General features: G+C 39.1%; 1 protein-coding gene and 1 long non-coding RNA gene across 2 annotated transcripts; both read left to right on the top strand.

Moving 5' to 3' along the window:
- The first annotated feature begins 4,022 nt into the window (after positions 1-4,022).
- Positions 4,023-10,615, top strand: LOC126394360 (uncharacterized). Its single transcript, XR_007570359.1, has 3 exons — positions 4,023-4,176; positions 10,428-10,467; positions 10,601-10,615. It is a non-coding gene; the product is annotated as an uncharacterized LOC126394360 (long non-coding RNA).
- A 3,134-nt stretch (positions 10,616-13,749) lies between these two features.
- Positions 13,750-24,624, top strand: LOC126394081 (troponin T, fast skeletal muscle isoforms-like). Its single transcript, XM_050050686.1, has 12 exons — positions 13,750-13,993; positions 19,484-19,501; positions 19,747-19,767; positions 20,427-20,445; positions 20,556-20,601; positions 21,394-21,510; positions 21,674-21,751; positions 22,639-22,752; positions 22,889-22,998; positions 23,330-23,420; positions 23,836-23,876; positions 24,399-24,624. Exons 1-12 carry the CDS (start codon positions 13,750-13,752, stop codon positions 24,433-24,435), a joined length of 936 nt encoding a protein of 311 aa, XP_049906643.1. The 3' UTR covers positions 24,436-24,624.
- The last annotated feature ends 615 nt before the right edge of the window (positions 24,625-25,239 follow it).

Genomic DNA, 25,239 nt, shown 5'->3' on the forward strand with positions numbered 1-25,239 from the left:
GATGGTTCATTTCAGATATTTTAGAAAGTTCTCTAGAAACGGCGTTTTTGTGATTGAATATTTGAATAGGCTATAACAAATATCTAGAACAGCCGAACTATCACGTTATTATCATTATTATTGGTGGGAAATTATAACAGAGGAATATATTTGCCGTTTTAATATCAAGAACACTTCCGCGTTTTTTTAGTGTATACAGGAATGTTATATCATTGAGGAAACCGAGGTTGACGTGACGTGATTGAATCAGGGAATCCGTGTGTCCACCACGGGAGAGGATCCTAATTGACTTTACATTGGCATTGTTTTTGTGGTGGCAGCACGTAATTTCAACCCATTACGTGCTGCCACCAGGGAATGCGGTGTTAAGAGGTCGTGGTCATTTCACATGCATACTTATATACCACTATTACTCTGATTATGACAATATTCAATATTTAAATAGAATATTTAGAATTTTTACTATTGAGACATGGGATATGCAGAAATTATTTTTGTTTTAGGAGCATTCTTCGAACCTGTGTACAGTGCATTTGGAATAGACGTCTCAGTTGTGGTTTTCACTGCCATTTATGGTCTGAAGGAGAAACACATCTACTTTTAAACATTGTAAAAGACTTGGATATCAACAGGTGTTTGGATGTGCACAAATATCGCGACACTGACCATAGGATGTACGTCATGGGAGGGCTTTACGCTAATTGGAGTATGCACAGCTGCATGTCAACAGGAATATTAGTGGAATATTATTTTCAATAAGCCATGTATACAGCCAAGAATATTGTCTTTTTGTACTCTCTGAGGCTGAAAAATAAAGCCAATGCGAGATTTCCACTTGAGACTGACTTCGAAAGCATGTCAGTCCCCACAGACAACCATGTTAAAATGTCCAACTTTACAACAGACAAACATGTTTACAGCCTGGTAAGACGGTTTTGGTCTCTGTAGCTAATTCCCCCTTCATTACAGCTGAACAGGGCATTAATATTTATATGACTCATGCATGTGCATTTTATGAAGGCTTAAAATTATGCATAATTAAGGGTGTGGCTGCTTTTGGTGGCAGTCTGTCTGCTGATACTATCCTTGGCTTCTCAGTCAGATCCACCCCTCGCTACTCCACAGCTCCATCCTCTCGTCCAAATATGGTCACCTCTGGCTGCAAAAAAAACAAGATTGTTACAGCTGAAATGCCGAACTCGATGCTTCAAAACGGGAGTCCACAAATCACAAGGTGGTGTCACAGTTGGTACCTCCAATCTATGGCAAGAAACAAAATATTGTGTCCATGTGTAATGTCACAGATGGGTTTTTCAATATTAAACCTATATCACCATCTTTCCTTAACCTTCACCAAGTGTTTTTAGTGCCTAAACATCACCATAACAGGCACGAATCATGCTGCCAGAGCAGATATATTGCACAAATGAGTGTTTTAGGGGGGAACAACATTTGTTCACAGATTTGTTTAAAGGGATAGGGCACCCAAAAATGAAAATTCAGCCATTATCTACTCACCCATATGCCGAGGGAGGCTCAGGTGAAGTTTTAGAGTCCTCACATCCCTTGCGGAGATCCAAGGGGAGAGGAGGTAGCAACACAACTCCACCTAATGGAGGCTGACGGCGCCCCAGATTCAAACGTCCAAAAACACATAATTGAAACCACAAAATATCTCCATACTGCTCGTCCGTAGTGATCCAAGTGCTTGCGCTCGAGACCAGCAAAAGCACATGAACGCAGCGCCCATGTCTCACAGTCTCGCACAAGCAAGCACATGTGAACGCGGTGCACAGAGAGGCAGTCAGAGCTACAGGCTGCATTGAGGCTAAAAACAAAGTTCACATGACGTTTTTCAAAACAACTTTTTATGTCGGGGCTTCAGGACACTTGGATCACTATGGACGAGCAGTATGGAGATACTTTGCGGTTTCAATTATGTGTTTTTGGACGGTTTAATCTGGGGTGCCGTCAGCCTCCATTAGGTGGAGTTGTGTTGCTACCCACTCTCCCCTTGGATCTCCGCAAGGGATGTGAGGACTCTAAAACTTCACCTGAGCCTCACTCAGCATATGGTTGAGTAGATAATGGCTGAATTTTCATTTTTGGGTGTACTATCCCTATAATTTAAGCATTATGTGACTTTGCAGGTATGTTTATTCATCATGTTATTAACATCTTCTGATCTGACAACATTATTTTGACGGGATAACATAGCTGTTCCAAAACATTTATATGATATTTAAGGATTATTTATAGTTAATGTTGGGCACATAAATATGGAATGCCATTTCAGACAATACTAAATAAATAAATAAATAAATAAAAACGCCTGTGAAATAATTCAGTGGAGCTATGAAATAAATCCTGAAATAAAAAAGAGGCAATAAATATATGCATATATAAATAGCCTAGATGTAAATATGAATACCAATGAATCAATATATATAAATACTGGTAGGTTTTTATATTTAACAAAGGATGCTTTCCAAAGGACTCCTGTATTTATTTCAGGGGACTTTTACTTCATTATGTCATTTTGTAGACATTTCATAAACAGTAATTTTTTTATTTTATTTTTTTAAATCCCTGCCGCATCATCATACTTTCTGTTACTTTCTGTTACAGAGGTTAGGTCCTGGCTGTGTTTGAGTTGCTACAGTTGATTACTGAATGTCCTAGCAAAGTAGTCACCTAGCAGCGGGAGGTGAAGTGGAAGGACTGCGGGGTACACTGGCTAGCTAATTCTTGTTTCATCTGTGGTCTGATAAACATTCAGTTATTCAAATTCAGTGCCCCCAGTGCTGAAAAAAACCCACAGTTAAAATCTGACGTGAAATATATCATGCTGCCAGCAATGTAACTTTCTTGAGTGGATAATGTTAGCTAATTCATCTAGACTCCCGGTGGGGAGATGTTGGGTCCAGGATTGGGAAATATGTTTATTGCTCCATTTATTTATATAAGTATTTATTTCACAGGCATATTTATTTTTTTAATGTTGACTAGAGGGGGAGGGTATAAGGGAATGATGGTGATCAAGTTTTTAAGGTCTGTTTTGAAGATAAACATTTGTCGCTTTTAGCCATTCGCTGAAACTTTTTTTTCTTGGGAGGACGGTCTCAATGCTACACGTCCATAATTGTAGTAATCAGCTCTATAGTCATGAGTTCTTGTGGTTTTCTCTGATGATGCCAGAGTCACCAAAGTGACTTAGAAAATATGTGATGTGATGGTGTGTATTTTGTTAATGCAGACTGGCTATTACGCCCTTTCACAAGTAGCGAAGCCTTCAGCTGATGTTAAGGAAAACGTCCCTGCAGCAGTGCTCACACAGGGGTGTAGTTCTGATTGGGCCAGGAGACCCACTACAACTACACATCTAACCCGACCAGGCTGAACCCAAGTGGTATTACTAAAAGACCCATTGGAGAGGGTAAGCTGCTGAGAACCTTCACGTCCACACCGCCACCATCACACAGGCCAAGTCTACATATTTGTTTTTTTAATTATTATTATTGTGTGTATATTGAATTTATAATGAGGCACATTATCTATGACATCAGAACCTACAAGCAAGGGCAGGTTTCACTGAAAAAAAACCCCCAATATATACTACACATACCTTATTAAACATACTGTTGTGTGTTTGTATTGCTTCAGAAAACTGACTGATTAGTAGTGGGCATTGTGTTTTTAGTCCTGTTCTATTATTATTCTAATTTTCTATTACTCTGCACTGACTGACTGACTGACTGGTTGATGATGTGTTTGGCACTCACACACACATGCACACATGCACACACACACACTTTCCCTCCATTGTCTGGATGCCAAGCTGATGTGTAACCCCCCCTCTCAGCCTTCTATCACTGTAAATTTAGCAACAGAAGCTTCTCAGCTGCTCCTTTCCAAAACCTGAGCCCTCCTCTTCCATCCACAGTATTTCATCCATCTCCTTCTCCAGGGTCATGCCAGCCTCCCCCCCTCTGGTCCCCATCTTTTCCACACATAAACATCTACACTACACACACACCTCACTCTCATCCTGCAGCCAATAAGGACCTGATGAGCTCAAGTATCACTATAACACAAGGACTTATTCTCTGAGCCGAGGCTGCAGATTCTTACAGACCTTCATCCTCATCGTCCGAGGAGCTTCTCTCCCTCTCTGAGGTAAGACCACCACGGACCTAACCTAACCTGAAATCACTCGTCCCACCTAAACTACATTTCTGACTTTTTTTTTTTTTTCTCTTTTTAGCCAAAATCGTCCAATTGTAGATTTTGTTGCATTTGTGTGCAGCAGGAAAAAACAGTCTCTGGTGTTTGTAAAAGGAAACACTGTTCAACACTGCAGGCTGTAACCTCAGAGGGGACGTTTGAAATAGTGGAAGACATGTTGCGCTGCATGTCAAACATGTGTAGTTTGTGTTTGGGATGGTTAACAGTCTGGCTCGAGAGCAGGAGTCCAGTTTCCTGAGACCAGATTGATTTAATAGATTCGTAAAATGTCACCTTATTTAATTGAGTCATACCATTTACGTACCTTTTAAGGATACAGATCATCATTTAAAATGATTGAGGAAAACCTAAGAGCACTGGCGCGAAACAGATGAGTATATTTAGGTAACCAAAGACGTATAAAGTTCTGTGAAATACTGCCAAATGTTCTGTGAAATGAGAGCAGTTTACACCTTCAGTTAATATGATATTGAGGTGCTCAGTTGTGAATTGCAGCTATAAATGGAGTTATTTTCCATCTCTTTAATTTGGTTTCTGACTTTTTTTACCTGCACACCAGCATTATGTTTGAATATTCTTAAGTTACATTCACCTACAAATAGAAAAGTTGCCACATTGGCACTGAAGTTTGGCATTCAGTGCAAACTGTAACCCTCTGAATCATCCAATATGAGCGTAATTTCCGCTACGGTGCTGGTAGCTTGGTCCAGCTCACAGATGAGTAGTCGCACCACCAAAATCATGTCTACATGTAATGCCTATCTGCGGTCGTATGCCTCAGACAAAGACAGATTCTTTGAACAAAGTCTAAAACCGCACAGATTGTTTATTTTCCGATTTACTTATGTTATATTTTTGGCGTTGTGTTGATTGAAAATTGGCAGATTTTTTGTCTTTGTTTAATTTTCCCCTTTATGTTTCACATGAATGTATTAGAAACATGTATGTTCACTGACTTGGTTTTAAAAGAGCAGATGCCGCACTGTCAGATTTTTGGTTTAAGTTTGACTGCAGTCCGTTTTTTCTCTTTGATAAATTTCCATTATACACATATATACTTTATGTGCGTACAGAAACTGAAAGATTCTCCTCCTCTAACCTTTTGTTAGTATGTTGAACTTTAAGCTTGAACTTGAAACACCCATGTAGCCATCATGGTTGACCCGAGAACCAGGCCAGCATCTTAGAGAGCTAAGGTTTTGAGATAGTGATGATATATAAGGCCTGCTCACTGTGTGATGTATCGGCCTATAAATTTATCTCATATTGCCATTTCAATCTAAATCTGCTTTCGATTGGCTCGGGATGTGATCCTCCACTGGCGTCTCACCTGTTTTATCAGTCTCTAACTTTCAGCGCCAAGTTTTAATTTCAGAGAGACTCAGAAACACTTTGCAGCATTCAGTGTCCTCATACTGAAGAAATGAAGTGACCATCCACTAAATATACAGAGTGCTGAAGTGTCGGCATGCACTGAGTGAATGCTGGACACACAGAGGTGAGGCCGCTGTCAGCTGTAAGTCGATCAAAGAGCTAGTTTGCTGGAGGCGGATGCTGATTGGCTGTTAGAGTGCCGAGGGTCCTCCCGCTGGACCAAGCCGGGGGGATTAAAGCAACTATTTGGACACCGTTCCTCAGCTGATGGGTAGAAATATGATCCAGGACTAATCCCCCGAGTCCTCTGCAGCTGTGCTCACTACTAAGTGTGAAGGAGTCATCCAAAGACACTTTATATATATATGTATATATCAAATATGGTATATAGAATATACAGTGAGCAGAAATCCTCCCAAATGGTCTTCATCAGAGTCCTTGTCCCCCTTTGGATTTAGAAATGATGCTTCATGGGGTCAGCAAGGACCAGGGAGGATTAGAGGGGTATTTCCTCTATATAGGAGCTTGGCATTTCTTTATGAACTGTGAAAGCTGGTGTTGAATTCAGGAAAGAGGCTGTCGTCGTAAATCAGGCGAGTTTTGACGGGCTGTCTGCACCAACAGTGAGGTACATTTAAGCCTAATCCCATTTCTTATTTTTACCCCTATCCATTGTTTTTGAGTGTCACCTTGTCCCTCGGAACAAAGTTAAAAGGGGAAGTGGTTGAAAAATTCCCCTATGAAATAGGACAACCCTTCTGATATGTCATCCATACTCTGGTGTTTATGTAAACAGACACAATGAATGTTGTCAGATATTGCGTATATGTTGTCTTCTGCTGTGGTGATTTCTTTTGCGTGAGCTATAGGCATCTTTTTTGGCTATCAGGACGCTCACAATTCGCTCAAACTTAAGTTTCACACTATCAGTCGATCAAAGAAGTTATTAAATAAAAAAACACTGCTCATTACCAGGCAGCCAGCGGTGCTCTGCTAACTTTGGCAACCACGGCTCCTACCCTGCTAGTCTTCACCAGGCCCCTAGGATGTGCCAGGCTTTGAAGCCAGTTGTCTAGGTGGCCAAACAGTGGAACTACAACTCCAGAGTCCAGAGTCCAGAGTTACTTGATGCCATTGGGCCCCAAAAGACTTTATCCCGTAGATTTAAATCGGGAAAAAGACCCTTTTTATCCCCTGGTTAGCAGAGTGCTAAACCAGAAGTAGCTGGCTGGGTGGAAGTCGCTAGTGCCCTGCTCTATGGGCCTAATGATGCAGGAGCGGTGCCGACCATCTGGGTAATTTCATACTGAGGAAATAGAGCTTTTTTGGTTTCATGTGCCACAGAGCAACTTTCATAGGAATTAACAGGGTCCCGTCTTCAACACTGTGTCCTAGTCTCTTAATATATCCATGGTCTGCACTGACATTCGAGGAGCAGTAAGAAGTGTGGCAGCTTCCCTGCTGAACTTCAGATAAATTTCGGGTGTCATTTGCCATCTGATGGGGGGAAAGTGACACCGGAATAAGTCAAAATACAGGACTGTCATGCCCAAATTAGCAATAACAATGTAACGTTAGCTTGCTGGCTAGTTAGCTATCGAGACATCAGCATACTAGCAATTTTTTTTGTTATACATGTTAGAATGAAAAGGCCCAAAATACATTGAAGCAACATTAAACCACTGAGATGACACGATGGTGACAATAGTTTTTTTTTTTTTTAAAAAGCCGTCTTGCTGATGGTTTCTTATAACACTTGGTTTGAAGTGTGTCATTGAAAAACCTCCATTTGGAGGGCAAAGTAACCTGAACACTTTGCCCTATCTCTCTATCCCAACAAGAATTAGGACACCCTATCCCTAGATGTGAATGTACAAAACAGAGGGGTAAGGGTTCAGCGGTAGGGGCAAAGGGAGTCTTGGGATTGTGCCCTGATCTATACAGGACGCTGTCATAGTTTGAATTTGTGCCATTAGAAACTACAAAGGAAAAGAATGACACCTATCTCTTGTGTATCAAGTCATGCAACTATGTTATGTTTGATCTGTCCAACTGTTGAGACATCTGCCTCCACTCCAGTACAATCGGTCTTTCTCCCAGCGGACATTTTGTCTTGTTGTAGTAGGAAAAGCACAGGTGTTAATAATAACACTAACAATGGCTTTGTTCTATACAAGTGTCCCAGTGAGAGGGACAGCGAGCCAACATGCACAATACCAGGAACCTGAAATCAAAGCAGCTAAATGGAGATCACCCATCGTTAATTTTATTATTAACACCTGTGCTTTTCCGACTATGAAGCGTCACAATGTCTGTTGTGAAAAAGATTCTTGGAGGTGAATGGAATTTAATTTGTGGCGCCCACAGCATTGGAAAAAATTGTTTCAGAAAACCTTTGGGGCTGTGTCAGAAATCACTCAATACCTACTGTAGTTCAAAGTTCAAAGTCATCTATTGTCAAATGAACAGCCAGCGTAAGGGCAGTCGCTTCCATTAAAAAAACTCAGGTCATAGACTTCTCCAACAAAGCAATTTAAATATGTATGAATAATAATAAAATCACACCAGTAGAAACAAAAAGAGAATTTAGATATAAGGATATAAAGCTACAAGTATATCAGAAGATGCAAGGCAAAATAAAAGATCAAATGAAATATGAAGTAAGTGATAGTAAGTCTTGGTAAGTGCAATGGGTCATATTACCTGTCAGTGATTAAGTTAAATGATGATTCATAAGTGTCTAAAATATAAATTTGTTGCCCGCAATTGATTTAAGTATTTAGTGTGTATGGCATAGGGAGTAGTGAAGGAGTGAACAAGGGAGTGATTTAGGACACAACATGGGTCACATCACAGGCCTTACTGTAAACAAATTTAATTTTAACTACTTTCTATTAAAGAAAAAGCTCCTCTGAGACTGTTAACAGTGAGGTCTGTTGATTATTCAGGATGGAAGATGCTTTTTTTAACAGTAATTTTCAGTTGTGTGAGCACGGCAAGCAAAGAAGACAGACATTTTAAAGTCTGGGCAAATAAATCAGAAACTATCTGTGTGGCAGGATAGAGATAGACATAAGTCAAGAAATTATGTACTTTTTTGTTATATATGTACACTGACTCTTTAACGTTGTGTCCCTTATACAACGTAAATTCAACATGAGTCATAACGGCCAAAGTCAAAATAACATATCAACGACAAAGAAGCATTAAATATTATTTTAGCTAAAAATGGCGCCTGTGACATGGGTGATGATGTGCTGTGTGAATTTGGATCCTGTAAAGACGCTAACACCTCCCAACCAGCTGAGTCAACAGTTCTGGACAAGATGTTTGGGACAAGTGAGATAATGCTTCAGTGAGGACAAATTCAATATGCTGCAACTTTCTGACCTCTGAACGGCACCGATCTTATACTCAAATAAAAGTAGCAACACCACAAAGAAATACTGCATTATGAGGAAAAGTCTTGCCTTCTAAATCCTACTTAAGGCACATTTTGAAGCCAATACATCTGTATTTTTACTTAAGTATCAATAGTAAAAGATTATTATTCAAACTGGCTTTAGTTGAGTGTTATATTTATAATATACCGTATAATATTGGAGTATAACTAAGTTGTTGTAACCAGCGTTTTAATATTATCTACATAAAGCTAAATTTTAACTATATTTTGTTATATCATTTGGTAGTTTGAAGGTCCAGGATTTAGGGGGATATATTGGCAGAAATGTTGTATAGCATTCACAACTATACTTTCATTAATGTATAATATCCTGAAAATAAGAACTGTTGTGTTTTCGCTACCTTAGAATGAGCTGTTTGTATCTACATATGGAGCACTTCCTCTTGTACAGCATCTGCCATGTTGTTTCTACAGTAGCCCAGAATGGACAAACCAAACACTGTATTTAGATTAGGCCTTTGCATTTTCACTTTTTCACATTTTTGCATTTTGCGTTTTCGCGTCGGACACCATGGTTCACCTACACGCTTGGCACAAGGGAGAAATTTCAGTTGGTTGCAATCTGCTTCCTCACCACTAGATGCCACTAAATCCCACACACTGGACCTTTAATCTATAACAATGCATATTTCATAAACTGATCATGTTTTATTTATCAGATCTTGAACTGATAAGTAACAAGTAATTATATCTGTCAAATAAATGTAGAGGACTAAAAAGTACAATCCTTCCCTTTCAAATGTATAAATGATAATAAAATGGAAATGCATTAGTAAAGTAGGCCTGTAAAGCAGTTGTACTTGATTACAAATTAACATTTCACAACAACCGAAGTCACTTCCCAGACATATTTTTCCTCATTGTAAAGAAGCATTTCAAGTGTTCTAAACATAGGGCGAGTTATTTTTAACAGGTGCAACTGGGAACAAAACACGATGCCATAGTTGCATCCAAAATTAACCCAGAAATGGAGAGAGGATTACAATTTTTTTAATCTTTAGCTCAACTGAATTTTATAAGCTCTGTTTTTTGTTTTGTAATAAGATATTTCTGACCAAAAATTGTACTTTGGATCATTGGGGTCCAAGTTTGCTTCTTTCTTGAAAGGATTAGTTTGACATTTTGGAAAATATGTTTTTTTGCTGTCTTGCAGAGAGTTACACAGAAAAATCAGAACCACTGGTTTCAATCTTCCGATTTAGCGCTTGGCAAAAAAGAAAATCGCCCTAACTATATTTCTTGTAGGGTTTTTAGCTCTTATTTAATAAAAGAAACAGATTTCTAGCCTTTTCATATCAACACAGTCTCTCTGCTGCTGTTTTCATCAGACTGTCCTCTCCCTCAGGTGTGAAGTTTGCTGTCGCCATGTCTGACACTGAAGAACTGTAAGTGTCAATAACAACACACATTGGTGTCTGGTGTCTGGTTTCATCAGTTTTAACTTTAAACACACCGATGTAGAAAAGTCAGCTTGGATTTTATGTTTGATTTTTAAATGTCTTTTCTTTCATGTTTCAGGGATCAGGTCGAGGGTAAGTGACAGCCACTCAGGTTGTTTTATTTCTTATGTATGCCAGTTACAAATGCGAACAAAACAGGCACACTGTATGACTTATGGCTTTATTCAGTATTTTGACATGAAATGCTTTAAGTTAAATTGATATGATTTCTAATTATATGTGTTATATATTGTTGTATTAATTATTTGTGTCATTTTTACTGACTTTTAGAGGCCACACACACCTGTATGTGAACTTTTATCTAATCATAATCATTCTATTATAAGACTAAAATGTCTCAAAATATATTAGAAATATGCCTCGAATGCGTCACTAATATATTCTGTATTACTACTGTTTTTGCCATACATTTTTAATGCATTTGGATATACATGTTGTAAAAGTATGTCACATGTAAATGTTTTAATACAAATTTAATTGGATTTTTTTAGAAAATAAACTGTAATTTATATCAAGGTCATCTTAGATAATATTTAATTTTGATTTAGAAATGACACCATGTTATATTTGTTTTTGTTGTCTCACCTTGTTTTTCCCAAACTGAAGAGGAGGAAGGTAAAGACGACTAAATCAATCCCATATTTAAGACCTTTTCCTCCACTGCACTAATTTGTCAGCTGCCTGATTTCACCCTTAATTTGAAGTGTTTGACGCTGACACCTGCTCCTCATACAGGAGGTACTAACATCTGCACAGGTTTAATTTGAGGCGTAGCAAGATTTCCTAAATGTAAAGTAGAACTGTAAAACCTCATTTTGGTTTAATTGGTGATAAAAGTTAAATGGGTCAAACTCTCAGCTGAATACATCTGCCTTGTTGCTTCATTCACCCTCAGCTGTATTAAGAATAGCTTTTTAGATTTATCACTGTATCATTTCTAAACTCTTTTTTTAGACAGCAAAGTTATTTTCCTGTACAGTATAACTGAAGTTTATCTTCTGGTAGGTAGAAAGCGGACTAACACACAGCTGTCAGTCAAACACGTCCAAGTTAAGGGTGACTTTTTCGGACTGAGTGATGTTTTGAATTCACATGGTTGAGAAAAAAATGTGAGTGGGCTCCTATACGCTCCCTACATTTATTTTCTCGGCATGTGACATGTTTACATTGTCGTCTGTTGATGTCACATCAATGCAGCTGTCGTTGACCTCATTCACACAACGGCCATATTTCTAACAGTGGAAGTGGAAAACTACCTGGATGACTGAGTGTAACTAAGTACATTTACTCAAGTACTGTACCTTAGTTCAAATTCGAGGTACTTGTACTTCACTTGAGTTCTTCCATTTAATGCTATTTTATACTTCTACTCGACTTCATCTCAGTGGCAAATATTGTACTTCTTACTTCACAACATTTACTATCAAGATGAAGTTTGTTTATAAAAAATATTAATCAAGTATTAAATTATGATGTATTATTAAAGATTAAGTCGGCCAGTAGTATAAAAAGTAATTATAATAAGCACTATCTTTACCAGCTGCAACATTAAAGTGATGAACACATCAATAACTGTAATCCAGAATGAGTACTTTTACTTTTGGTACTTAAAGTAAATTTTGATGCTAATACTTTTGTACTTTTGCTGAAGTTAGATTTTGAATGCAGGACGTTCACTTGTAAAGAGTGTTTTTACTTTGTAGAATTAACGCTTTTACCTAAGTAAAATATCTGAGTACTTCTTCAACCACTGGATGTATACAATAAGCATTAACACACAATTATGGATTATAGTCAGAAAAATTTGTACAATCTTATGGTTACAAATGAAAAAAACGTGTATCATAAGTACCATATGTGAGCACTTCCCTTGCTGGCATTTGTATGAGAAACACAGCAACTGTGTATATTTTTCAGAATGCACATGAGACTGTCTTCCTTTACAAAAACACCCAACCAATGGATGTATTTGTTTTTTAGAAAAAACGTCCTTGAAACTGTTGAATCTGGAACATGGGTTGATGTAAAGATGATTTCTGGATTTTGCGTTGCCCATTTCTAATGTTATCACTTGTTTGAATGGGCGTTATCAATGGATATCAGCCTCATAGATAATGGTTAGAAGGCACATGCTACACCTATTAATATGATTACAACCCTGTTATCAGCCCATTAAATTGCTGATATCAGTTGTCATTGGGAGCGGTTTTGTTAGGTCTCACTTACAGGTTTGTGAGATGTAGTTGCCAATACTACATGGTTAGGTTTAGAAAAAATATCATGGTTTGGGTTAATATAAGTGCCTTTGCTACTTTACAGTGACTTTTGGTGTCATACAGAAGATGAACTCTAATCTCCTGAGTAAAAGTCCAGTGTTTGTTTGACCCATCCACCAGCCCAAACTCTTCCTTATCTGGACTTTCTCACTCTTTATACAGACATAATGTCACCTGACTTCCTTTGTTCCCGTCATAATAATGGATTCTAACTGCTTCCTGAACCTACTAGTATGTGTAGCAGGCCGCTCTTACCCATATCTATGAGGCTGATAACCAGTGATACCGTCCATTAAATCAAGTGATAACATACAAAGTGGGTGTTGTAGTTAAGTCATCCAGATAACTCAATGAATATGCCCCAGATATTTGTTTAGCAAAGAGGCTAATGTAGTCTGAATGGTACGTCAGATAGAGCTTCCTCTAAAGTGTAAAATCACGGAAGAAAATCCTTTACTTTTATGTGTATTCATCTAATTTGCAGCAGATTAAACAAGTCATAATCTTAAAATTTTGTTTCACTTAGAGCTCTCTTATCTGCATCATGAAAACACCACTGATGTGACCAAAAATCCCCAGAGGTGTTGCCAAGTTCACCAAAACAATCTCCAGGGTAAAACCTTAAAATGGGAATAAAACCTTCAGTAATGCGTGATGTTGCAGCAAAACTAACAATGAAAGAAAATCAGTCAGTTTCTTTTGATCTTTGCTTCCATGTACTGGAGGACAAATAAAAATGTGCTACTCTACATCAGCAGAGAACGTGCTGCTCTTCAGGGAGTTTTCCACAGGTCAACAGTTCAATATGGCTTTTGTATGGAAGGTCAACTGGCTTCCTCTCTTCATCATGTGTTTCTCTTTCTCCAGCAGCTCTGTCCGTCGCTCATCCATCCATCCTCTCTATCACTAAAGTAATCTCTCACTTTTTGTCATGTCTGTGGTCTTCATTAACGGCCTTCTCCGACACCCTCCCTCTTCCCGGCGGTTTGGTGCATGCTGCGTGCCCGTAGCCCAGGAGGAGGTAGTAGAAGTAGAAGTAGCCCCTGAGAAGGAGGCCCAGGTAGAGGCAGAGCCAGAACCAGAGCCAGAGCCAGAGGTAGAGCCTGAACCAGAACCAGAACCAGAGCCAGAACCAGAGCCAGAGGTGGTGCAGAAGGTGGTTCATGAGGAGGAAGGTACGTGGCATGGGCAGTCCGTTCACTGTTCTTCTGCAGGACATACAGCACTCTGCTCCATAGCATAGACGGTCCTGTCAGCATCAACACGCTGCAAAACATATCCTGCCTGACAAGTCACGAGTCTCAAAGGAGGAGTTAGCATGATTACAGTTTCTGCTTATCTTTGAATTTCACATCCCTCGTGTTTTTTTTTTTAACCTTTTAAAAGATATTTTATAATAGATCAGCATCTTTTAATCAAATTGTCCCTTCCAATGTCAAAAGTTAACTTTCAAGCTCAAGATTAGAATCGCTTAAATTCCAACTTTGATCAAAGAATAACTAGACTCTTCCAGTTCAGTAGATACAGTAATTCCTCACTGTGAAAGAGAAGCCCACAATAGTGTTTGCATTTGCAAGTTGCATTTATGATTTCCATATTTCCTCCTCCAAAATAAATGTATTGAGAAATGTATTCTTTATGTTAGACCCCTCCTCATAACTCAGGACTCTGTTACAGAGTTTAATTAGATTTTAAGAAGGTGTACAGTCACTTTTGTGATAAAACAATAGCTGCAAGATGATGTTTTACAAACTGAAACAAATTATTTTTTGTGTGAATGTGGTTCTATTGCAGAATTTTAAACTCTGAAGCAGTAATTTACACAGAGAAAGTGATGTCAAATTGTTACTACTGTTTTTTCTTCTTGACATTACATGCATTGTCTTCTTTCAAGGTACACTTCCGTTTTTACAGGAAATGGAACGTTTACGTAGTCTCTTTAAAAATAAAAGCACTACGTCAGTACAACAACGCAAATTGACGTTTTTTTTTCCTTCAATAGCAAACACACATGGTTGGGTTTAGGCAACAAAGGCACATAGTTAGGTTTAGGAAGAAGAACAGGGTTTGGCTTTATAATCTTGCAGGATGTAAACATCGCTCTTTCAGGTGAAAGTTTTTTTTTTTTTTTGGAACCATTCACCACCACTCCCGCCCAACCCAGTCGGACTTTTGTTGCCTTAACTTTTGTCCTTGTCCCGCCGCGTTTCCACCTGACGCTGCGGAGCGCTTTTAAACTATAATGGCAACTGGTCGCGTATCATACTGACATTAAAGGACACCTTTTTTTGTTGGTTCCTGAAGCTGCAAGTCACTGCCCAAGCACCGGATTTCGATGACTTTGGACTGAGATCAGGCTGCTAATAATAGCTAATAATACAATTGCTATCCAGTAAAGCTTTACCTGGGGGAATGATTGAAACCATACAGGTGATAAAAGCAGTGTTTTGGCTTTGGGATTTTATGAATAACAGAAAAAAGTTCCTTGTAAATAAATTTTATTTCGAACTTTCCAAAAATGTTTTGATAATAATTCATAATTCAGATTATTTTCAGAACAGATGTGCTGTTGTAAAGGGATGTTTGAAAAGAGCAGAAACTGTCATCATACTAAAACTGTTGTTGAAAATGTAATTTTCCCCGATGCAGTGATAGAAATCTGCTGGTGTGTGGAGATATTCTCCAGTTTCAGAGTCATATTATCTGTCTCTGCAGTACATCACACTCAACTGACAGATTTTCTTCCACTCAGTCTAAATAATAAAAGAAGACTCAGTTGTCATGTTAGGTTTGATATTTTTGCAGTTCACTAATCTAGTTCCCTTTTAGCTTCCCTTTAGCCCTTTCCACTGGAATTACCTTCTCTTCATAACTGCCCAGTATGACCAAGGTTGTGACTCTGCAAAGCTAATGGAGGTCAGGATGCACTCTCATCAGGAGCAGATGGTATTAATATTTTGTCTAGCTAAATTTGGCTGCAGCAGCACATCTCTTCAAAATGCAGGAGTGGGTTAACTGTGTTGTGCGTTTTCCTAAACATAGACACACAGTGCAGCCAATGAGGCCAACTTATTGGTTCAGATTAGTGTCTCAATTCGCTGGTAGTCTCAACTCCACCCTCACATACCAAAGCAGAGAAGCTACACACCATTTTAGCAATAAGGTCAGAGGCCGGATTGCACATTTCCATTCATTTAGACCAGGGTCAGCAACTTTTCTATCAAAGGAGCCATTTTTGCCTGTGATTTTACAATCGGAGAATGTAAAATCACTTCAGGCCCAGAACACTGATATGTGAATATAAAAATGTTAAAAAAAATAATGTTTATTTATTTATTTATTTATTTTTTGACAACTCCACAGGGAGCCACTATAGAGGGGATAAAGGGCCACATGTGGCTCTGGAGCCGCAGGTTGCCTACCCCTTCGGACAAATGTTTATTTATCATACTTTAAGCATGATATCTCTTTATCTACTCGACACATCCCGATGTGTTTTTCCTCGCACATTCACAATAAACCCTTTTGACATTTATCACACCTTGCACCACCCTCAAAACAAATGTTATTTATTTATTTATTAATGCATGTTGCCTTTATTAAACCAGATAAGTCAATCGAGAACCAACACTTAATAGCAATGACGACCTGACCGAGAGGCAGCGACAGAAGGCAAGTCAACACAAAACATTTAAACATGTATACAGCTGGTGTTTGACAAAATTACAATTATAGCCACACTACTGAAAAATAGCTCATTCATTCCTGTATTATAAAACGTTGCAGCTGCTAGTGCGACAACACACACCAGCAGTGTGTACCACACATGGGCGGATTATAACATAACAGGCCCCTGGGTACAGACATGCAGAAGGCTCCACCACCTCTCCCACATAGCAACCAGACACATAGACTTTGAGGTAATTTTGCCTCAAACCAGATTTAAGTACAAAGGCCACTTTTTATTTACTTGATACTGAGTTCATTTGTTCTTTTCAGTATTCATTGTTTTCTATGTAAGCATGCACACCTGCAGCATCAACATTGGGACACCGCAGCGTCAACACGCATCAAAAGCAGCAGCTTTATCACACATGCTTCCCAGGTCGGCGTGGCATGACAAGGCCAGTGTGTGTTGGACTTTAGTGTTGTTCTAATGAAGAACACTAAAGTGCCTTTTGGTGTCTTCGGGCTCCTCGAAGAACCCCTGTTTTATTTACTTATTTATTTATTTTGAGTGCACTGCAGCAAACATTTGGGCTTTGCTTCATACGATGTCCACAGTTACCACATCACATCCCCATCAGTGTTAGCTGACACAACAAATGAAACATTGTCGTGTTATTGCTCAGTGTCAGATGTGTGTTTTCAATAAGTGCATTTAAGTGTTGAAAGGGAGAAGAAGAAAATCACCTGCTTTTACATGAATCAATGCCCTGTCTCATCCGTCACCTTCTATCCACGTCTCATTTTGTTCTTAATGACTTTCGCCATTGTTTGCATTTTGGCAAACTCATCTTCAAAAGCCAAAGCAGAAGGGCTGATGGGTAATTTCAGTCATGTAAAAGCTTTTTCTTCTTGCCTCCCTTCATTCCATGTTTAGCATCTTTCTTTCCATGCGTAGATGAAGAGTGAGACTGGCAAACTGCTCTAAAGCATTTACATTGGGGTGTTGTGATTTAAAGCAATCATCCTCACTATTCAAGTCTTCCATGGAAATGTTGTAGCTTCGTTTGTTTTGTTCAAGTGCTTGTACGATCTGTGGAGTCACTGCAGAAGTCCCACGTTTCACTGTACGCTTGCTGAATGAAAGCATTGACTTCGCTGCTTCAGCGGTATCAGAAACTCTAGTTTTGCTCTGTTGTGTGAAGGAACCATAAATCTGTATTAAGTGATTACTGACCAGTAGTGTGGAAGGTATATGATGCCTAAATGAAACCAAATCTAACAAGATACAACAACATTGTAATTTGTATTTCCTTTTCATGCATGTATCCATTTTGTGTAGTATAATTAAAGCATAAACATGTTCAAAGGATAATTAATTGATTAGCCTTTTACCTTTGATAACTAAATGATGGCATCACTGATGATAAAATGAAAAACAATCAACGTTCCAATCACATTAGAGAATGACCAGTATAAATGTATTATTTTTTTCATCGATTAGGCATCTCTATTAAAGTAAATTAAGAAAAAGCTCCTCATGAAAACTAATCACAGTGTTGTCCATGTATTATTAGCAGGTTTCACTGAAATGTTAAACACCTCCTCATTTTTTCTGTGTTGAGATGTGATTTTAATGTGGTGTGGAAAAGTCACAACATTTCATTTATTTATTAAAAGGCAAAAAGCTAATAAATTGATTAGCCTTTCAACCTCTACTTTTCTTTTTACATGCATAAAAAGGAAGTACAAATTGCACTTTGCATTGTATTTCTCTTTTTGTTCTTGATTTGGTCATTGTTAGTCTTATATACAAGGGTGCATAAAGACCGCAAATTTAAGAAATGAAACCACTGACGTAACAAGGTGTGATGGTTAGCAGGTTAGCATTGAACTCCCACCGAGAGGTAAGGGTTTTCTAATTTTCCAACAGTAAGGTCTGGTTATGCATGCCGGAAGTTAGAGAGATAGTGACCTCATCAGAAAAGAAATCAGCCACACAGTGTGTTAGAGGTTTGACAAAGGTATAACAATGCAACAGTACTTGATCTTTGCGACTTAAACTACACATTAATTACTCTCAAGAGCCATAAATGGGCACTTCTCAAAAAAAAAACGTGGGCCCAACATAAGCCCTTTTAAATGTTGTAATTACACAACAAATAACCAGTGCTGCCAACTTTCTGTTAAGGACAGTGTCTGTTTTTTACCTAAATTGGACAACCAGTGAAATTTGAAGGTCTGGTATGTCGTGCAAAAAATGCAAAAGAAATGAAAAATGTCTCTATCTAGAGCCAGTGTTTTGTTTGTCTGTTCTGGGTTACTGTAGAAACAACATGGCTGACTCCATGGAAGAGGACCCGCTCCATATGTAGATATAAATGCCTCTTTTTTCCTATTTTTCTTACATTTCTTTTTTACCTTTCTTATTTATAGGGTGATTATAAAGTAATGAAAACGTAGTTATGAATATTATATTCCACCTCTGCTAATAAATCCCCCTAAAACCTACACAACAGACCTTTAACTTTGGCACAAACCTGACAAAATACTGTATCATAGTAATATATTTAAAAGAGCAGAGTTACGGAGCTAACACCAAAACAATGTGTGGGGTGACATCCTCGTAATGTTCATCCTCTCCTGATCGGTCTATACAGTGTAGAAAATAAGTGGTGCTGTAATCAGAGGGCTAGTATGTAGGAAATAAACTTATAATGTCAGTTTTTCAGAAGGATTGCACAGTTCCTTCTTGAAATAAAACCTCAGGGTTGTTAGATAAATAGAAGCAGCCTGTGATGTAGGTGCAGGATTAATGCATGAAATGACATGGGACTTCTGCAGTTGCTGCCACTGCCTGTACGTTAAAGATGTGAACACCCCAATTTGTTAACTGTGCTTCATAAGCTGTGCATTGTAAAGAGGACAGGAGCAGGCTGACCAGTCCGACCACTAATGATCTCTGTTCTGCTCTTGCTTTGGACGCTTGCTGCATGCAGACGGCTATGAAGAGGAAGGTATGTTGATTTGTATTCTTCTCTGTTCTTGTGTTTCCCTGTTGGCCAGGGACTCCCTCACACCTTCCACACATGATCAATATTCACTTTGTTTCACTGATCGTCCTTGAGAGACAGGCAGAATTAATCCGCTTTAGTGATGTGGGGAAACAGGGCGGAGGATTCAGAAATGCTGAGTCATGGTTGCAGGGCCCCACTGCTCATCTCTGCTTCTTCTCTCTTTTTGCATGAATGTGTCCTGCCAGAGGACGATGGAGATCAAGATGGTAGTTTGTATTTCCTGCTGAGTCGCTGTTGCCTTGCCTGCGTCTTTCTTCCCGTGTTGACTTTTGTCTTTTTTTAGTGTGAGGGTCCCGTAAAAAAATAAAAAAGCTAATCACAAACTTGGTTATTTGTTCCTGTTAAAATCCCAACTGTGTTATTTCCCCTTTTTTTTTTTTACCATTCACATTAATTAACAGTAATCACAGTGTCAAACTCCCTGTTGTGAAAAGTGTGCGATGACGTATGTTCAGAATAGTTTATGTTGTGATTTATGACACACACCGTACTGATCCTGATTAGCACCTCAAATGTCTCAGAGTCTATTGGTTTGATTTACACACTAATGCACAACAAATTAACACATGATAGATAGAAATATCTGGTGTACTTACAGCACTGAAAACCGAGGCTAACACACAGGAATTGGACCACTCATGAAATGAAAAGTGTTGCTAAATTAAGACTTACTCAAACGACTTTCATGTACTGGAGGTGTGAAACAACTTGCAGCCCTGAGATGTAACTCAGCTTGTCCACATGGATCCCCCACCCCGATTAACCAGCAGCCTTTTAGTCTGTGTCTCGCTCCATGTTCATGTTTCTAACAGTCTGATCTCTCTGTTCTGCCATTGCTGCTGTTCTGACACTGAAAATCAAACAGAGGAAAAGCCAAAGTTCAAGTGAGTACATTTATTCATCTTTAATCTATTACAGAGCAGTCATGTTTTCACATTGCTGTCACCTTTAAGTTATTTGTTGTGGTAATTCTGGTGTTATTTTCCTTCAACAGACCTTCTGCTCCCAAGATCCCCGATGGCGAGAAAGTGGACTTTGATGTGAGCTGACTTGTTTTTGTAAACTGAGGTTTATCGAGGGGATGATGCATGTAATTGTATTGTAGGCTTGGTCCCAGGTTACTGGGTTGGTGGTTCGATCCCGACACCTTCTGTCCACACGTACTTGGGCAAGACATCGAACCCCATATTGCTCCTGACTGTCCAGCCAGCACCTTGCATGGCAGCTAACTACCGTCAGTGTATAAATGAGTGTGCCCCAAATGTTTGCCCATCTGGCTCAGCCCCTGGTGATCTATAAATTTCTCAAGATTTGACCTTTCTGTATGGTTTGAAGATGTATATGCTGCACTCTGGTCTTGGCGTACAGCGATTTCTAGTGTCTTGTTGTTACACTGAATTCTGTATTAGATTCTATGACCCAAACCCTAACCCTAACTCCTCAACAACTCAGCATCTTTTAAGGGAGTCTGATACTGGGTCACAGAATCTGATGGGTCACAGATGTTGGTGTTTCCAAAAGCTCATGTGGGCTGGGTATAGCAATATGCATGACACAGTAATAAAGATTTTCATCATTTATACCAAGTATTATTTAATAGAAAAAAATCAAGTGGCTGTGCTTTTCTTACTGGTGTTTGGTTCATATTTTCTAAAAGCACTGTAGCCACAAAAAAAGGAAAAAAAAACAAAAACGGCTCTCATTAGCTCCAGCCCAGTCTTACGAGTGTTTCTTTTTTACTTTTAGTGGGCAAGTTTTTTTAATCAGAGTGTGTTTGAAGCCAGAAACCTTTGTCTTGTCTGTGACTGCTGTCTCCTGTCCACCTCTCACAGGACATTCAGAAGAAACGTCAAAACAAAGACCTGATTGAGCTGCAGTCGCTCATCGACGCTCACTTTGAGTGCAGGAAGAAAGAGGAGGAGGAGCTCATTTTTCTCAAAGAGAGAATCGTGAGATTTTACCCAAATAGCTAATATACATTACACATGCTCTTGACATCCAGCATTGGTGTTTCTGTTCTTTCTGTGGAAATAAACCAGACCACTGAAGCCTTGATTGATCTCTGCACATGGCAGAAAGCATTGCAACATTGTGTTTTGATTCATATTTCAGGAGAAGCGCCGCGCTGAGCGAGCCGAGCAGCAGAGGATTCGTGCCGAGAAAGAAAAAGAGCGGCAGGCCAAGCGGGAGGTACGTTCACACAACACACCTCACTCTGTGACTTAATTCTGTTGATTCTTTCAATAGTAAGAAGTAACTCAACACCAGACTGAGACGCAGCATCATATTGACACCTTCTGCTCACCTTTTCTGATCCATCACGAGTTTTTTACCATGAGCAGAATTATCCATAAAGGTCTCCTCCTCTCCAAACCAAACTTACCTTGTGATTTTAGTTGGTGAAAACACCAAATAAAGTAGTTATACGACACAAATCAGTGTTACTCTAATGCTGCTTGGCATGTCGGAGATTGGCCGCTGGCCTAGCATCTGCTAATGTATACTCACCGTTTTTCTCTGATAACTTAAGAATCAGATATTCAGGAGATTTTTACCAGTAGCCAAATTATCTACAGAGGTGTCTTCCTCTCCAAAACAAACAAAGCCACTGATTTAAACCGGTAAAAACACTGAATACAGCAGTTTCACGTCAAAAAAATCATTGTGTTTCCGATGCTGCTTGTGACAGAGGGGTTGCTAACTATGGTGGCTAATGTGAAAACACAAAAGCGCGAATGGCCCTACCTAGAGTCAGTGTTCGGTCTGTACGCTCTGGGATATTGTAGATATGTGGCGGTGCATCATAGCGATCTCCGTAGAGAAGGACCTGCTCCCTATGTAGGCTGATTCTAAGTAACGAAAACACAACAATTCTTATTTTCAGGTGATTATACACTTAAGAAAACATACTTCTTATATTCCATTTCTGCCGATATATCCTCCTAAATTTTACACACGGAACCTTTAAAACCTTTTGTGGATGTATAAAGGGGAAAGTAAAACCAGTTAACAACCAAGTCGTTGCCTTTCCACCTGTCATGCTGTCAAATTGTGACAGTTTAAAATCAATTTTGCAGGCTGAGCGTATGAGAAAGGAGGAAGCCGACGCCCACAGGAAGGCCGAGGATGAAGCCAAGAAGAAGAGCGCACTGAGCAACATGGGATCAGGCTACAGCAGCAGCCTGCAGAAGGTAGTTTTCATTTCTTATGCTTCTTTTAGTCATTGTGATTTCACATTTGTTGCTTCATCCTACCAGCAAAACAGGCATCAACATGTTTTTGTGTGTTTGTGAGGACTTGTCGTTTTAACTAGTCGGACTTTCCTAGATTGAGGCAAAGAGAGGCAAGAAGCAGACTGAAAGAGAAAAGAAGAAGAAGATCATGGCAGAGAGGATCAAACCTCTGAACGTCGACGGATTCCCAGAGGACAAGCTGAGGTAACTCATAAGAGGAAGCAAGAAGACAAGTCACAGTCCAGATAATACAGACACCACAGAGAGCATTTCTTACTGTGCTTAAGAGCACAGTCATAATTAAAGATGTGTGAAGAGCAGATGGCCCTGAATACACAACAATCCAACACCTGCACATGAGGATTCCCGAAAGGGTTTCTTTGTCATTTTCCCACACAAATATAAAAACAGATGAGATAACCAATCACCAATAAACAATTGCTCCTTATAACTCCAGAACATGCCTGAGAGTCATCACATTTTTAATCATTCATCACTGAATGTTTGGTTTGTTGTTTGTGGGGTTTTTTTTCAGGGAAAAGGCAAAGGAGCTGTGGGAGTGGCTCCACAGCCTGGAGGCAATGAAATACGACTACTGCGAGAAGCTCAAGAGACAGAGATATGAGGTCAGTGAGGAAATGCTGCAATACTCCCAATCTCCAAATGAGTTCTGCTGTAGGTGGATGTTTCTCTGGTGGGACAGATAGTTTGGTCCACTTAGGACAGGGGCACTCAGGACAGGACATATCCTTTATTTTGACTTTGGCTGTTGGAGTTAGCCTTTAGTTGGATCAAAGAAGAAGAGGAAGAATATACTCAACTTGTGTTTGTCCGTCTGTGTTAATCACTCATTGACACTGTGCTGGTAAAACCAGACCAGACTTTTTCTGGATCATCTGGTCGCACCCAGTTTTGAGTCTGAGACATTTTTGACTGTTTAATTTCTGGCATTTTGATATGGAACAATGTCACATGTTGCAGCTTCAAAGTTTTTGCAGGTGAGATACCTGTCTGCTTCAAACACAGCTGTTTGTCTTTCAGGTGGTCTCTCTCAGAAACCGCATCGATGAGCTGCAGAAACAGTAAGTCACTCAGCGGAAACATGAAGTTATAAAAATACATCAAGCATTCACAGACAAAGAAACCCTATAAGTACCTTAAAGGTGTACTTAAGTACAGTACTTGTACTTAATTATATTCTACCACTGAATACAAGTAGTTATCTACTTGTTTGTTTACTTTCCTCAAATGTCCACCTTCAGTTTGACTTCAGTGTGTCATGGTGAGATCCTGATTATAGCTGACTAGGTGAATGTATGTGGTCAGTCATAATATGCTTTTTTCAAACTAAGTATATTATTATTTACATGTTTTGATAATGTGATGTTAAATATTTGCCCATTATAGGTAAATGGTTTTAACTAGTAGTTCTATATCTAGCCCCAAGATGGCGGTGTCGCTCCAAGAAACTGGTCCTGTAATTGGTTCATGTCTCGCCCTGTGCTTTCTCTACACTACAGTATCTATCTATAATATTAACTTAAACCACTATAAAAGGATCCCTGTACAGATCTGACTCTGTTTGTGCACTTTGCACTTTGCAGCAGCAAGAAGGGAGCCCACTCGCGCCGCAGGAAGTGAGCGGCTGCTGAGTGACGGTCATCTCTATGCGGTCACGCAGGACAGGAGGCGCCTCCCCTCGGATCCAACAGCGGCACAGACCCCGTAGACACCCGGAGCTCCCGAGCTCCCAAAAAACTGGACGTCTGCTTGAATGAAATGGTTTTATGGATGAATTTCGCTTCAATAAAGAAATTTTGAAAAATGTTATCACTGTGTTTGTGTAAAGAAAAACAAAATAAAAACAAACAAAGACAAAAAAAAGAAGAAAAAAAAGATTCAGACAATAAAATTTGAATTATTGATCCTCCAGCTTGCTCCAGCTTTGTGTGAATAATCAGTACATTACATTTACACTTCATTTTTTTGCAGGTTAATGCTGTTTTTATATATTATATAAATATAAAATACTAATTTTTTTATAATATCACCATATTGCATTGATTATATATTATTTTTGAATTTACATTTTATTCTATATTGCAATAATTTCCTCAAAACTTAATGAAAATGTGATAACTAATGGAAGTAATTACAGTGTCATTTCTGTGCACTTGTACTTTTTTTTTTTAAATCGTCATTTTACTTGTATTTTAATTGTAAGCAGGCCTGTTGTGCTTCATTACACTTTAGGTTGCATCAGAGTAAGAACAAAAGTCACCTGATAAAGTACTGATAAACTGTGAGAGAAAAGAATGGCAACAAGGGGATGAATTTAGCAGCTGCAGCAGAGAAGCTGCAGGTGTCCCTGCGGCCACAGGAGGGCAGAGCACCACATACTGTAGGTGACACCCTTCAGCTGACACTGTCAAGTGAGCCTTTACT

The sequence above is a fragment of the Epinephelus moara genome, chromosome 1 (assembly GCF_006386435.1).
Source record: "Epinephelus moara isolate mb chromosome 1, YSFRI_EMoa_1.0, whole genome shotgun sequence".
NCBI classification, from domain to species: Eukaryota; Metazoa; Chordata; class Actinopteri; order Perciformes; family Serranidae; genus Epinephelus; species Epinephelus moara.

What these genes read in the sequence shown, in the direction of transcription:
- LOC126394081 (XM_050050686.1), top strand. Translation starts at nt 13,750, where the DNA reads ATGTCTGTGGTCTTCATTAACGGCCTTCTCCGACACCCTCCCTCTTCC. An exon ending in TTTTTCTCAAAGAGAGAATC is followed by an intron (nt 21,511 to 21,673) that starts GTGAGATTTTAC and finishes TTCATATTTCAG; the next exon opens with GAGAAGCGCCGCGCTGAGCG. An exon ending in TTCCCAGAGGACAAGCTGAG is followed by an intron (nt 22,999 to 23,329) that starts GTAACTCATAAG and finishes GTTTTTTTTCAG; the next exon opens with GGAAAAGGCAAAGGAGCTGT.